This window comes from Callionymus lyra, chromosome 16, assembly GCF_982586985.1.
Source record: "Callionymus lyra chromosome 16, fCalLyr1.hap1.1, whole genome shotgun sequence".
Classification (NCBI taxonomy): domain Eukaryota; kingdom Metazoa; phylum Chordata; class Actinopteri; order Syngnathiformes; family Callionymidae; genus Callionymus; species Callionymus lyra.
Genome location: NC_141833.1, coordinates 6,817,923 through 6,833,585, shown reverse-complemented (window position 1 = coordinate 6,833,585; position 15,663 = coordinate 6,817,923). Strand labels below are relative to the sequence as shown.

The window sequence follows — 15,663 nt, the reverse complement described above, 5'->3', positions numbered from 1 at the left end:
CTTTTTCTTTTAATTCAGTGTTGAGGCATTATTTACATTTTGTGCATCATCTCTCGTTTTCTTTTCTTTTTGTTTAGATATTATTTAAATCATAATTACATAATTAACAATACTTGTGATAACTGTTTTACTAAGATTTGTTACAAGAGTAAAAAGATACTAGATAGTATTTTGTAAAAAAAAAAATGTGAATGGTTATACATAAATACTACAGATGATATTGTTAAGACGATTTTTACGATAGTTTTTCGTGAAACGCTTGAGATTAATTAATGTATTGTTTGATCTTTTAAATGTTTTATATTTATTTACCTTTCATTTTTTTAATATATCGTTAATAAACACAACTTTGTTTTCCAAGTGGCCGATTAAGTGTTTTTTTGGAATTCATAATATGTGTTTTACTGAGTTAAAAGTGCGTGAAAAACACTACAAAATTTTGCCACAACTCAACATTATAATAATAATAATAATAATAGCATAGAAGGGTTCTCTTGTTGGGGTTTCCTTCACAGTAGATTTTCATGTACAATGACATTGTTAAACTTCCAACACTTCTCAAATACATTTTTGAAGTGTTTTTTTCTGTCAATATCGAATATTTTACAGCACCTGTTCTCTAAAGTCATCCTGATATATCGGCCTCTTCATGTGACCTCCACTCTGCAACTCCCACCATTGTCTGACGAGGACAAAAGAGCATTTCCACGTTCAGGCACCGCATACCAGCAATACCTCTGTGAACTGTGGCACCAACAGACGAGCCACTCTTTTCCAGAGCGTTCACGACTCTTTCTGTTTGTGCCCAACATGGAGAGGAGGCTCTGAGAGATGGAGGGACTCCACCACTGGGTTCGGAATCCACCTTTCAGATGAGCCGTGACACCTGGAGATGGCGGAGGAAACGTTCGGCGATTCGCTTCTGGATCTGAAGGAAGTGGAGATGAAGGTCGGGAGGAAGACTCCAGACTGTCTTCTGACCTGGATGAAAGACGACCACAGCTGTCAGGACTACTGGAGGGCGGAAGGGAAGGACGACCTGTCTGACAAACTGTACAACTTGAAGCAAGATATGGTAAATATTGAGAAATATTCCACTGGTTTTTACAAGGAAGCTGTGTTTATTCTTTGGAGATTTGACTCCTGGAAAGTTGCTCAACCTGTTCCAGGCGTCAATCGTCAAAACAAGACTGTTATTATGTTATTACACTGTGAGCCTTTTAATCTAAACACAGTTTTTAAATGATTACGATCAGTGCCTTAAGGATAGTCAATGTTTAAATGTGACATTTCAAATTGTTTTCATTATCAATTTTTAAACTTATTTAACTTATTTAATTAAATGATTTATTGAAAAATATGAATATTTTTTTAATTAATTAATTTTATTTTACACATAGTACTTTATTTTAATTTCAATAACCCGAAAAGAAATTTGTCTAAATTAGATATTTCTTTAGTTCTTAGAGTTTTAAATTAATTAAAAAAATGTTATTATAATAGTGTCACTAGACAATATCAAAAGGGAAGCGAGTAACTTGATTGGTTAGAAGTTTTTATAAGTGGCTCGCTATTTTATATACATTAATATTGAAATTTAAAGGTTAAAAAAAAAAAAAAATTGAATTTAGACAAATTATTTTTGCACGATTGGATCAGAATATCGAACTCTGTCTAAATTTCAATTTGAAAATATTCACATTTTTCTATTTATTTATTTAAAAAACGAATTAAACCTAGCTTTGGAACGATCTTCCTCCCTCTGTGTTTGATGATCTACTGACTCCTTCAAGAAACATCTTAAGACGTTTCTATTTGTTCAGGCTTTTCCTTGATTTTCTTGAACTCCTGTTGTGTTATCAGTTTTATCTTGATCTTTAAAGTATATACTTTATTGAGTATTGTTTTGATTGTTTAAGCGCTTTGTGACCCTGGTCTGGAAAAGCGCTATACAAATAAAAATGACTTACTTACTTACTTCCAATTTATAAATTATTGAATTAAAGTAATAAAAAAATATATATATTTAAGGTTTCAACATTTGAAATGTAAAACTTAACCACTAAATATTTATTCATATTACAGTAAATGACAGCAGTCCTCACTTACCTCCTCCACTTTCCTATCCACCCAGAGGTGGCTGCGCTCCACAGATGTCGGGATCCTGCGACAGTTGGTGGCCATTCACGAAGGCATCGAGGCGGTTCGGTGGCTGATGGAGGAAAGGGGCCCTTTGGCAAGTCATGGCAGCAGCTTGACAGGAAGTTTAAGCAGCTTGGTGACTGTGGAGGAGCCCGGGGCCTCTGCGTCCCCCTGCAGGTACTCCCAGGAATTACATTCCTGAACTAATTTGAGCTGTTTTCATAGTTTTTTTTTCTATTATGGGGGTTACTGACAGAAATGGCAACACAGAAAATTAAACATCTATTAAATCTGTACGATCTTATTTTGTGCTCCAGATGGATCACATTACTTTCTTTGAGTAAGCAAATGTATATTTTTCATGCCTTTCTAATGAATGAAACACTTTTAATTCCTAATTTTACTTTTCTTTTATGACAAAATAAGTATCGAAATAATAACGACAAACAGGTTGACAACATAACAAGAAGTTTATAATTATTATTATTAGAATTGTTGTATGTTAATTACATAGATAACGTAACAGAAAAGCAAATTCATATGAGTTAATCTAATATCAAATGTATGATAATTGGTAAAAATAAAATGTTTATGTAGAGGATTAAAATAAAGGGAAAAAGATAATCTCATGTGCTATAAGTATTGAATATACATTAAAAAAAAATAGATGTGTGATTTAAAATGAATATAACATAATATATAAAAAATATCCTCATAATTAGAACCAGATTTAAGAACAGTTACCACAAGCTGTTAAATAATGCTACACAATGTTAAGAAAGTAGATATGCACTGCAAATTAATGTGATTTCATTTCTATTTTATTTCTCTATAATTCTTATTTATTTATTTAGTAATTTATTTTTTATACCCATAGTATAATTTTTTTAAATTTTATTTAGTTTTTATTCAAGTTTTCATTGTTGTGTATTTTATTGCCAACGGAACATGGAATTTCATTTTTTGACAATAAAGAGATTCTGTTCTATAACATTATTTACATTGTAAAATCAGGAACACTGCACATTATATTCATTATACATCTATTTTCAAATACCCTAAAAAACTATCAGTTTAGAGTTAAATTAGTCATTAGAGTAGCGGTAAAAAAATAAATAAAATGTTTAACCTGCCATTTTTAATGGTCTGAATTATTTATTCTATTTTCTATATCTAAATTTGTTTTCAACGATTAATAGATATAGAAAATATAATAAATAATTTAAAAAGGATTAGAAAATGTGGATTTAAACAGTATAGAGTACGGCCGTGATAATAAAGGATTACAAGGAAGACGCAACTGATTCAATGCTCTTAATTTGAAGGCCGGGCGTTTATTTCCTCCTATTAAATGGCGTTTGGGGAATTTTACCGTAAAGTTTAGTGAGAACTCTCCAGATTTAAGTTTGGCTCAAGAGTGAGAAATCCCTCACCTGCCTCCCCTGACCGCATGTCCTTCGGTACTGCATTAAATTAAATTAATTAAATTAAATTCAATGATTTATCCGATGAAGCCTAAACATGTTCAAAATGTTCCAGATATTGTTAAGAAAAAAAATCCACTTTGATTTAAAACGTTCACTAAAGAGGGTTAAACTTCCACAAGGAGTTCAGAAAGTGATATTTTAATAAATATACATTATTATTATCAGTTAAAATAGCTTTGCTAGCATTACTTGTTAGCATTACTAGCATAACAGCAGGCAGGAAAATTATTGTTACAGGTAACAAAAAACTAAAATTGATGTAAAAGTCCTTGGCTAAAGTTGTTTAAATGTTTATCAATTTACTTAACCACATGTAATGTTATCTCACTGATTCTATGTTTCCATCACTGTTTGAGGGAGACAGGAATGTGGATATCTTTGAGCCTGGTTTTTGATGGATTCATTGTGAACCCCGACCTTGAGGAAAATAACTCATTCAACTTTGTTTTTTTGAAAACCTTTTGAGTAAGATAATTGACAGCTCATGAAACTTGCAGATATAACAGCGAACTAACAGCTCTGTGCTACAGATTTGCAAGTAAACCTGAGACTGATTTCTATCCTTCGTTTCATTAAAAGTTCGATTCCTGACCTTATGCGAAGAAATGTTTGAAGTACGAATTCAGCTTTTCAAAATAATTAAAATATATCTAAAGGTAAGATAAATGTGACTAAAATAAGCGTATGATCCAAATATAAGAAAAAATAGTACAAAGAATAATTTGAAAAATGTTCAAATAAATATACTTTAAAGACACAAAAGACAATAATAGTAAGACTTTCACTTGTACGTATATGAATAAAAGTATAAAATTGTGGTCATTTAAATGGTGCTATTTTGTCCTCACAGAGAAAGCCCGAGTCTGACGTTCATCCAGGATGTAACTGAGGAAGATTCGAGAGATCAGCTAACTAGTGACGGTTGTTCACATGAGCCTGAAAAGACCAAACTGCATCCCTCCATCACACTAACAAACCCTGAGGGCATCACTGATCCGATTCAGGAAGCTCTCCTCAGGTCCTTCAGAGGGTCTCGATCCGCCGGGGAAACCTCAGCACTGCAGCCAGAAGGAGGAGAACCTCCAGACTGCATGAAGGAGGATTTTGGGAGTTTTCGCAAAGAGGAGCTGCTGCTGCTGGGGTATGATGCTCGGTGGTGCTGGGTGGAGTCTGAGGATGATGTGACATATTTGTGATTTTTAAAAATTCTGCTTGAGTTTTGCTTGTAATATGCTGTGTTTATAATAAGAGGAATAAAAAGAATACGAGTCGAGAATCCTTTTTTTTCCATCATTCATCCATTTGTGCAATTTGTGAATACATATAGATATAACTTTTATATATCTGTTTTAATTCCTAGTTCCAGATGTATTTTTGCAGGATTTAGAATTTTTAAAACTTTATAATTTCTGAAATGTAAAACATTTAGTTATCTTTATATATATATTAATGCGTATAAAATAATAACGATGGATTTCAAGGTTTGATTTTAACGTAATATTCAGAAACTATTTTCCATTTCGATGTAAAATGTAGATTTCAAAATAAAAGTATTTCCTCCGGTGACTTTCCTACGCGATATATTTTAATACGATTTTTTTTTAAACTCTTTGTTATGAATTATTATATATATATACGATCATCAAAGTAAAAAGTATATTGTTTCCAATTTAATTATTGCCCTTTATTTTCTCGATTGATACGTCACGTATTTACATCTAAAACCAGGAAGTGCAGACAAACACCGCGGCTCGGTCCGTGCCTTCAACAAAACACGATGTAATGGTTCACGAACTTGGAAAAGGAACCATGAGGTTGTTTTATTTATTTACTGTTATTTTTGTTGCCTTAACAACGACACTGGCAGACGGTAAGCTAAAATAATATTTGCCAATATTATCGGGCGTTAGCTTACATGCTAACTGCAGTTGAATGTCAGCGATGAGAAAAAACTACTGAACCTCTGTTTGACTCTAGAGAGCAGGTTTTACTCTTCGGTTATAGATGTTTTGAAACGCACACTTGGTTCAAGAAAGAGGGGAAATGAAGAGGGAGAGAATTCATAAATAAGGGTCAGGTAAAACTTTATTGATCCCTCAGGAGGTCTCCTTCGGGAAATTGTTTGTTTCCAATAGCCACAGAAAGTACAGCAAGTTTTCAAAAAAATTAATCAAAAATAAAATAAGAACAAGGACATACAGAAAAAGAACAAGATGACACAATCTAAGTCTAAAGATAAAGATAAAGAACATAGATCAAAGAAAAACAACAACAAATAAAGGATACAAAGACTAACATAGAACAGAACATCCAGATACTTTCACTCCACTCCTGCCCCGGAACTCAGAATTGTACAATTTAATAGCCCGAGGAATGAATGAGTCCTTGAGTCCATTTGTTTTGCACCTGGGTAGGAGCATTCGTGCTCCATCTGCTTCTCTGCTCACTGATGACAGTGTTCAGAGGATGAATGTCATCATCCATGATGGACAGTAGTTTGTTCAATGATCTCCTCTCAGCAACTGTCACTGTAAATACTTGATCCTAAGATGGCCGACTCACGTGGTCGCCGTGGAAATTTACCAAAGGTTGTTTCTCTCTTCTAGAGAGAATCTGTTCCCAAATGTGTGTTAAATCTCGATGATTGATTACAGTAAAGTTGTCATTTCCTTACATTCCTGAAAATATTCATGAAATAATGATGCAATAAAACAAAGACAATTCTGATTACAAAATAATAATCGCAAATCTGATTATAAACTAAACATGCTAAACTATCATCCGTATAATGCCACACACAGATTACATTTGGTGAGAAAGCAACAGAGCAAACACAGATTCATTTAATGAATACAGTTGTATATTATGAGCATTTCTCTCAAATCAAAAAAGAAAATCCCCAAAAAAATTAATTATTGTTATTCCAAATTATGCATTAAAACTGAATTAATGAATGCCAAATCATCAAAACAAACATATTCACACTAACTAACTAAAATATAATAAGCCTATATTGAAGTAGAGATTTTGTTAAAATATATATTGATATGGAGCCAGTATCCACTTCTTTAAAAAACCTCTTTAACGAGGTAAAAGGAAAGAAGCAGCCCCATTTTCGGCGACTTGGATTTCAGCTCTTCATGTGGTGTTGTTGACGTACTCCCCCGTCAACAGTGCATCATTGAGCTCGTCCTGCAACATAAGAAAGAGATGAACAGCATCGCTGGATCTTTATAGTAGAATATTCAGCTTAACGTCTCTAGTCAATTGTACATGTAGGATTGGTCAGTAACTGTAAACACTTGATTCTAAGATGGCCTCCGCACGTGGTCGTCGTGGAAACTTACCAAAGGTTGTTGTCTTCTAGAGAGAATCTGTTCCCAGCGACTTGCTGGCCTGTTGTGTCTTTCATTGTGAGTTCTCAAACAGGTGTCCAGAGACTTGCTGGGAATCTGGGATTGTTTAATCTTTCTGTGTGTGTGCAAGGCTTTGTGACCTGGGCCTGTGTTGCAGCATCCAGTGAATGCAATGCAAGAAAATGATTATTTAAAATGAATTAAATATGGAAGATTATCAGTTAATCAAGTGACCATTTGAAATGTGTGTTAAATCTAGATGATTGATTACAGTAAAGTTGTAATTTCCTTACAAGAGAGAGAGAATTCATAAATAAGGTTCAGTTCAGTTTATTTAAAAGTACAATAGTTATTAAGAGTTTTGTGTTTTGTTACCCAACATGCATCGCTCCCCCCCCCCCCCCCCCCCTCAGATGACCAGGTGACGTTCGTCTCAGAGCTTTCCTCACGACCAACTCAGAGACTCTCTAAATACGGCTGGTATGGCAACGTCCGGCTGCAGAGGTTCCACATACCGGACGACACTGCCATCGCCCGCTGGGTCTTCACAGCCACTAAGAATCAGGGATTCAACTGCGGACAACACAAAGTCTTCATGTAAGGATCTTCTGGGGGTGGTCATCAGAAACGGTCGTGTCTTATTTTTTTTGTGTCGTTCTCAGTCACATCCGAGCTGGCGCCCCCCCGGTCATCAACCCGCTCGGGTTGGCGTTTCCGAATACGACGAGCTGGACCCCCTGTGTTAACCTGACCCTTCCAGTCGAGTCTCAGAGCACCACGACCTTCAACCTCTCTTACCCCACCCCAGGCGACTGGTTCATAGCCGCCCACTTGCCCGAGGACGATGGTCGGATACAGCAGCAGGTCAGTTAAAGTCCTAGCGATTGATTCGTTTGCAGAACGTTTTCAAACCTGCTCAACCAGGCGCCTCGACTCACATCCTCATTCTTGTGCTTGTTGTTTTTCTGGCTCCTATTGTTATTCTGCGGTGCATCGACAGGGATTTCCGTCCTGCACCTACTTCTTCCAACCTCAGTTGTCAATCAGGAGAGCGGTGGATACGCCCGTTTTACAGCCCGACTTGATCATCCAACAGACGGCTGCCCCTTCTGCCCCGGCACGCCTTAAGTAAGACCAGTTTCCTCTTCTTTTTCATGTCTATATATATATATATATATATATATATATATATATATATATATATATATATATATCATTAAATGTGTTTTAAGAATGTGTCTCGTGCTTCATGGAATGTTATTTTGTTTGAGTGCTATATATAGTATAAAAGCAGTACATATATACAGTATATATATTGTCAAAAACATACATGAATAATAGGATATAAAACTGTTAACTTGAAATAATACTCAAGTTATTCATATTTGGAAAATTTAGCACTTAAATTTTACCATCGGTCTTGAATTCTGCTTGTTTTTGGAGAAAAGAAGAGCTGAGCCAGAAGACATGGATCTCCATTAACAGTGGATTTCTACTCTCATATTTGATTGGCAGCTTTGTATCAACCGAAAAAAAAAAAAGACCAAAAGTGACGACCTCTTGAAATGTTTCAAGGTCATCTAAGGGGTCTAAAGTTAGTGAAGAGTCAAAATGGGGGAATTAGAGAGTGAGAATTCTATCCATATCTTTAATGATTAGATACGATCTCAGTCTGCCAGAAAATTAAGTGAAACTGATGTTTAATGTTTCATTTTGTTTAGGATATATGTTCCAGAGTTTGCCTCCTCGCTCTCGGTGTCCGTGTCCGATTGTTCGCCGCTGGAGAAACCGGCCGCAGAAAGCTGCTCACTCGTGCTCAGACTCGGCTCGGACTCTCTCACTGACGGTTTAGTGAGTGTAAACTGCACTGGGGTCAGTTGCTCTTTGGTGCTTCCTAATCCACCCTGGGCCACGTGGCTGAGGGTGACCGTGGAGAGCAGGAAAGAAAACCAGACGGCTGGATTTAGTGTCGTCTCCAACTACACGGGTGAGACTTGTTTGAAATTTAAAATTGACGTTTTATTTTATTATAATCCGAGTGTCTTCCCCTAGTGGGGTGTAAACCAAAAAGCGTGGGACTGGCAGCAGGCGACGACCTGGACAAACTGAGAAACGGCAGTTTGAGTAACTCGACCTCAACATCCAACGGTTCCTCCCCGACGTACCCGGAGTCTCTCCTGCCGTCGTCATGCGTGTGGAACGTGCCCGTTCTCTCCGAAGAGCTCGACGTTCTGTCACTCAAGTACACGCCTGTCAACGGACCCAACGTCAGCGTCGCCAGCACACATCCCACCCTGCTCACCTACCCGCTGCACCCGCAGTCCACCGGAGGATCGCTCAACCTGAAGCTCACTCTCAACACCGTGAGCCAGACGGTTATTCATCCTAAACATTGACTTGTTAATCTTAACTTGTTTTTTTTTTGTCTGCAGACTAATGTCACTTTGACGGACGGCAGCTCTGTATTTGCCTGCTTCTCTCCCAGAGTCCCCGTCCTTCAGCTCAACCACTCGTTCTCTTGTCACTCAGGTATAAACCGCCCTTATTATTATCATTTCTCTCACACTTCTGTCTCCGCCCAGTGTCGCAATATTGTTAATCTTCCGTTTAACCATTACCAATTCCTGTAAGTAAGTAAATAAGTAATTTGCGTGAACATTTGTTTACAAAAGATAATGGAAGATAAATTCTCTTTAAAAAAAAAAAGCTTCTTCTTCCTCTCATGGAGGTATAATATTGATTATTGGAATATTTAATGGTTAAATGTAACGTTTCAATTGTAGAAACTTTCAATCGTTTTATTGAAATTTATTTATTTATTTTTCCATTTAAATAATTGAATTCAATCATTTGTATATTGAAAAATTACTTTTCTTTTTATTGAAATATTGAATTCAAAAGAGTCTATATTAAAATATTGTATTTGGTTTTTTTTTATTATGGAATTAAATAATTCATAAAGTGAAAGGTTAGTTTGTATTAATTCTATTAAATAGTTTGTATATTGACACTAGGAAAGGCTCAGATTAATTTTAATAATCAAATCATATCAAAATTCAATAATATTTCATTGGGTAACCTTTTTCATTAAATAGAAAAAGATGACGCTAATATAACCACATCTATATTGAATTTAAAAGGCTAGGAATTAAAACATATTTAATTGACTGTCAGAGTTTGAATTTTTTGAATGATAATATCAATGTGCTTGTTTAAAAGAAATGCATGTGTTTTGGAAAGAAATAACACATTTTAAATATATATTTAAAAATAATTCAACTTTTCAATAAAGATCAAATTAAATTATGAAAAAGAATTAAGAAAGAAAGAAATCTAATGTTTGAAAACATTTCTGGTGCCGCGTATATACTTCCTTACTTTCAGTTCTTTCTATAAAAACATTGTCTATAACCTACTACTATAAATAAATTGCGTGGTCATGTGACCCCCACAAATCAAATCAACAAGTCACATTGTTACATACCTTAAAGGCTAATACTGGTTGCTTTTTGTGGTTCTTTCGCAGGTTTGTTTGGAGGCTTTGGTGTCCGTGTGAACAGCAGCAGTCCGACCGCTTCGGTCCACTTGCCTTTCCCAGAATCCACCACATGGTACCTCACTCTGCAGCTCTTATGCAACAGGTAACCCCTGAAAACACTTCTGCTGCTCAGCATCAGACTGTGAAGTACAACACGATCCGTTGCAGGAGCGACTGTGGCAACGTGTCGCTGGTGTCCGTGGTGCCGGAAGTCTCCGTCAGCGCCTGCGTCAACGACTGTGGCGTGCACGGAGAGTGTACACTCCTGAGGTCGTTCAGCTTCCTGTATGCTTCCTGCGACTGCAAGGCTGGTACGAATCCTCCTCATAAAACAACCCTGTCCATCACCGGACAACATCTCAAGAGCTTTGTTTTCCCCGTGCGCAGGCTGGAGTGGTTGGGGCTGCACGGATGAGTCCAACGCTCAGTCATACGCTCGCCAGGTCCTCGCCACACTGTTGCTCACGCTCAGCAACCTGTGCCTCCTGCCGGCCATCGTGGTCGCTGCCCATCGCTGGTACATCACCGAGGCCTCGGTCTACCTCTTCAGCATGTTCTTCTCCACGGTAACGACAGGAGTTGGTTTGGATTGTGTGGCTGTACAGGTGTTTTTAATACTTTTATTAAGAGACAAGTCATTTTCCAGCCAAATTTCTGAATTAATCAAAACTAGACGTGAAAGAAAATAAACTTACATTTAGCAATATTCAACAGCACTGTATTGGTATTTAAATCTAGAATATAGTTAAATTCCATTATTCTTTTATTTAAATATAATTTTGTAGTTGTTGATGTAGTTTTTAAATTTATTTCAAAACTACATCTCACACTCGCTCAACACCGCTGTCACCTCATCTCACTCCCCCTCAGCGAACTCATCGCTGTTTTAGTAAAAGCAGTAGTACGTAACATTTTAACTCATAATACTGTTATTTTTTAATGTTTTAATAGTCATGACTGCTAAGCTCTCTAACTGAAGTGTGTATAAATTAAATTTGGTCTGACAATCATTTAATGTGGCCTGTGAGAACTTCAATTGATGTTGGTGCTTGAAGCTGAAAAAACAAAGTATCTGTTGTGGTAAAAAGTAAATTTTTACAATTTTGTGATGAAGTAAGTGCTAAATAATATCAATGAAGACTGAAGGAATTTTTCTAGGAACTTTTGTTCTCAGTTTTCTGTATTTATAAATATTGTTCGACCCAAGACGTCAAGTTTTCAGTTGATATTTCGGCCCCTTGCTTCATCTAGTTCGACATCCTGTCTCGAGCTATTCACATCACACTCGACTGCCGGACCAGTCCCCCCAAAATGTCCACCAATGGCAGTGTTTGGAAGGTCTTTGCATTAATTTAAAGCACTGAGAGATGATGGAACAAACGTGGCAGTAATGCGAGAGTTTTTCCCTGTGATATCACATTCTAAATCTAGGGGGAGCCAGAGACAAATATATTCAATCTTCTGTGGATAAAACTTAATTTTAAGGTTAATGCGGGTGTACATGCCATATATCAAACAAAAGCTCTCATTTTTAATTTCCAGGAACTGTTAGAATGTATTTACTTACGCCGTTAGTTCAGAAATGATTGTCATGGGAAGCAACACTATGGGTAGATAATCTGTTTTCTATTTGGTCGGCCTTTCTGCAGAAGCGCTGGGAGATACAATAACTACAGACAAAATAGTGTCATGTTGTGATGCGAACATAGTCTTTAACCGCCCCTGTGCCCGTAGTTCTACCACGCGTGTGACCAGCCAGGCGTGGCCGTGCTCTGCATCATGAAGTACGATGCCCTCCAGTTCTGCGACTTCCTGGGGTCCTGCTGCTCCATCTGGGTCACCATTCTGTGCATGGCACGTCTGGAAGACACCGTGAAACATGTATGTTTCCCTCACATTCCCACGCACAGTCGAGTACTCTTTTATTAACATGAATGTGTTTGCAGACCCTGTTCTTGTTCGGGACTCTCCTGATTACCATGTCCATGCAGCTGGACCGCAAAGGCTTGTGGAACATGCTGGGGCCAATCCTCTGTGCCGTCCTGGTCATGGTGGCCATGTGGGTGAGTCAGTCCGTACAAAGATGATGACTCACGAGTGGACAATTTCATTTTATATATATATATATATATATATATATACTGTGGTTGAGGGGATGCCAAGCCATTAGAAAGAATAAACAAAACCTGAATAAATTGATAAAATAAAAATAATTATCATTATTGCACATTTTATAAAAGAGCTAAATGGGTCATTTTTTTGTTATATTGAATAAAATATAATGATTTTTTTTTCCAAAACATATCTTCAATTTACTTTAAAATGATTAAGAGGAAAAATAAATATTAACAAAAAGGACATATAAAAAAAGAATGAAGAAAAAGGCCTTAAACTAAAGAATAATTGTTGTGGTGTTGTTTTACGTTGAAATTAAATAAATACATATAATAGTAAATAAATTAAAATAAAAGTGTTAGTTAGCTATTAGAGGAATTTCAACATGATCATACTTTGACCTCATGAGGACCAGGTCTGCTCAAATTTGTCTTTCTTCTGGTTGTCTTAAGAATAAAGACATGTCCAGGGTGTTTCTTGCCTCCTACCCTGTGTAGCTGGGATAAGCAAAAAGTACCTAAAAAAAATGATGATTAAATTAAAAAATGAATCAACAACTTGAACTTTTCTCACATGTATTAGCAATTTAAATTCTACTCAATGCCATTTTTTTTAGAACCTCTAATCCAGGCGTGTTAAAATCAATCAGGGGAAGAAAATCTTAAATTCTGGTTCACAGGCTACAACAAAATGTACCGAATATTTGTTCCCAAGTCAATAACTTATTTCAGACTAATTGTAAAACAAGTTGTTTTCATGATTTCAGCTTCAATACAAGATCGAATGAATTTATCTGCAGTGAATCGTAATTTTCTTCAGGGTCTGGAAGATTATTCTTGACTTTTTGTTATCAATGGTTTCTGTCCCGATCAAGTGTAAAAATACACAGACGTGACCTAAAGGTTTATTGTTGACCTCAGGTGTACCGCGGGGTGCGGCGGAAGCACTGCTACCCGCCTTCCTGGCGCCGCTGGGTCTTCTACCTGATCCCCGGCATCCTCTGCGCGCTGATCGGCGTGAGCATTTTCGTGTTCGCCGAAACGGAGGACAACTACTTCTACACGCACTCGCTGTGGCACGTCCTGGTGGCCACCTGCGTGGTCTTCCTGCTGCCGCCCCGAGACAAGAAAGGGGGGGCGGTCAGCTGGGCCGAGTACTGCCGACTCAACTGGAGCCGGCCCGGGACCCGGAGCTGGTTCGCGTCGCCCAAGGTCTGCGGCTACAGCATGTGTCCGAGCCAGAGCGACGAGCTGCGCTCCGTCACGTAGGGATGACGCCGACCAGGTGAAATCTTGATTGAAAAAATCCTCACGCGAAAACTCTTTTCACTTTTCCAAAATCATTCGGATGAATTAAACGTGTAAACACTGAACCGATGCACCTAAAACCTTTTCTATTGCACTTTCTAGGGAAATGCTCCTTATTCAACCTTTGACCTCATCACCGAATGATTGCAGTTAATGTTTTATTTATTAGCAACAAACCTTATAATGGGGTCATTTTGTAAATGTTTACACGGCTGCCTTTTTTTTTATATACCTCTGCCAAGGAGGTCATGCGGTCATCATTTGTCTGTTAGCGAAATAATATATATTTTTTTAAATAACTACAGAGGATCAAGTTACAGATTACCATCTGGATCCACCAATCTTTTGAAGGATTCTTTGCCCTCTGTCAGGAAAGAGATACAGCAATAGGTTGTGTATTGGCAAGAATCTGGGGATAGATACATGTGATATGTAATAATTCGATATATTGCTATACTCTAAGAACAAGGCTATATTTGTAGTATTGCTGTAGTAGTAATTTTCTCTCCACGTGACTCTTTACAAAGTCGTCGCTGCTTTCGTTGTCCATGTCCAAACATCCGCTTTAAAAGCTGCGGGAGTCGACTGTATCCTCTCGTCCTCAGTCATTGCCGAGATCTCGCAGGATTTTATTTTTACTTTATCTGCGGAGTACGTAATGACTGCTGCTATCTTATTGCAACGCAAAAATGTTTTCATGTTAATTGTTAATTTAAAAGGAATTAGTATGTATTTTAAATATATGGTAACATGGGGAAAATATAGAGGAAATATTAAATATCAAGAATATTTCAAATGCTTAAATGGGTGTTGTCCAATTATCTATTTAATTGTTCTAGTTTTTATGGGTAGGAATGAGCTGCTAGGCGAAGGGCTGCGCTTGCTAAGTGCTTTCCTTGAATGTGCGTTCTACACCACAAACTAAAATCAATCTTGCAAATAAATTGTGTTTTTTATGTATTATTTAATTGTTATTCAAACTGCGTATATTTAAAGTGCTGTAAACATTTATAAAATGCCCCTTAAAAAGTTCGCAAAAATAAGTGGTGGAGTCTGAATCTGTATTTGTACTTCATGTTTATCAGCAAAGTACTGTCTATGCTGGGATAAATCTGCTGTCATTTCTGTCGCCTGAATTAAGTTGAAATGTATGAATATAAGTTGCCATAATTTGCACAAAATCTATTTTCTTGTAACAGAAATGTTGCATCTTTGTTTATATGTGTGACGGTCGATTCCAAAAAAGCTTTGATTTTAAAAATCACTCTTAAAGTGAATATTATCTACAAGCAAAATTAAATGTTATTTTCTATAATATGGATGATTTGAGATGCTTGCCTTTATGATCCCTAAATATGCCTTTAAATAATGTAAAGAAAGAAATATACAATGACCCTTTTTTTGTACAGATTGACTTCCTTCTTTTCGTCTACTTTTTCATGACCTTTTAACCTTTGAACTGTGATGATGAAAGTCCTCTCATGTGTTGAATGTGTATCCAGTGCCTCCTCTTTTCTGTCTTTCGTCCTCATAACCATAATAAATTCTGAAAATATACTTTAAAATGCGTTCAGTGTTTCATTACATTCATGAGCTTCAGGCCTCTTTTCTTTCTCGGAGCCGCGGCGGATTATCGTAATCCCGGGGAAAAATGTGGAAAAGTGCCCGTGCGGAGTGTTGCGACACACATGTGCGTGTCCGACTGTTCTCTGATCAGC

At 36.9% G+C, this 15,663-nt stretch overlaps 2 protein-coding genes across 2 annotated transcripts; both read left to right on the top strand.

Moving 5' to 3' along the window:
- Positions 1 to 604: 604 nt before the first annotated feature.
- On the top strand, positions 605 to 4,897 carry LOC148063392 (leucine rich adaptor protein 1-like). Its single transcript, XM_087811315.1, has 3 exons — positions 605 to 1,075; positions 2,135 to 2,319; positions 4,480 to 4,897. The coding sequence occupies exons 1-3, from the start codon at positions 893 to 895 to the stop codon at positions 4,823 to 4,825; spliced, it is 714 nt and encodes a 237-aa protein (XP_087667441.1). The 5' UTR covers positions 605 to 892; the 3' UTR covers positions 4,826 to 4,897.
- Positions 4,898 to 5,359: 462 nt separating this feature from the next.
- On the top strand, positions 5,360 to 15,510 carry pgap6 (post-glycosylphosphatidylinositol attachment to proteins 6). Its single transcript, XM_087810511.1, has 13 exons — positions 5,360 to 5,499; positions 7,399 to 7,582; positions 7,648 to 7,849; positions 7,986 to 8,113; positions 8,707 to 8,972; positions 9,038 to 9,348; positions 9,418 to 9,514; positions 10,512 to 10,626; positions 10,692 to 10,834; positions 10,911 to 11,089; positions 12,258 to 12,404; positions 12,470 to 12,586; positions 13,559 to 15,510. The coding sequence occupies exons 1-13, from the start codon at positions 5,412 to 5,414 to the stop codon at positions 13,904 to 13,906; spliced, it is 2,325 nt and encodes a 774-aa protein (XP_087666637.1). The 5' UTR covers positions 5,360 to 5,411; the 3' UTR covers positions 13,907 to 15,510.
- Positions 15,511 to 15,663: the final 153 nt, after the last annotated feature.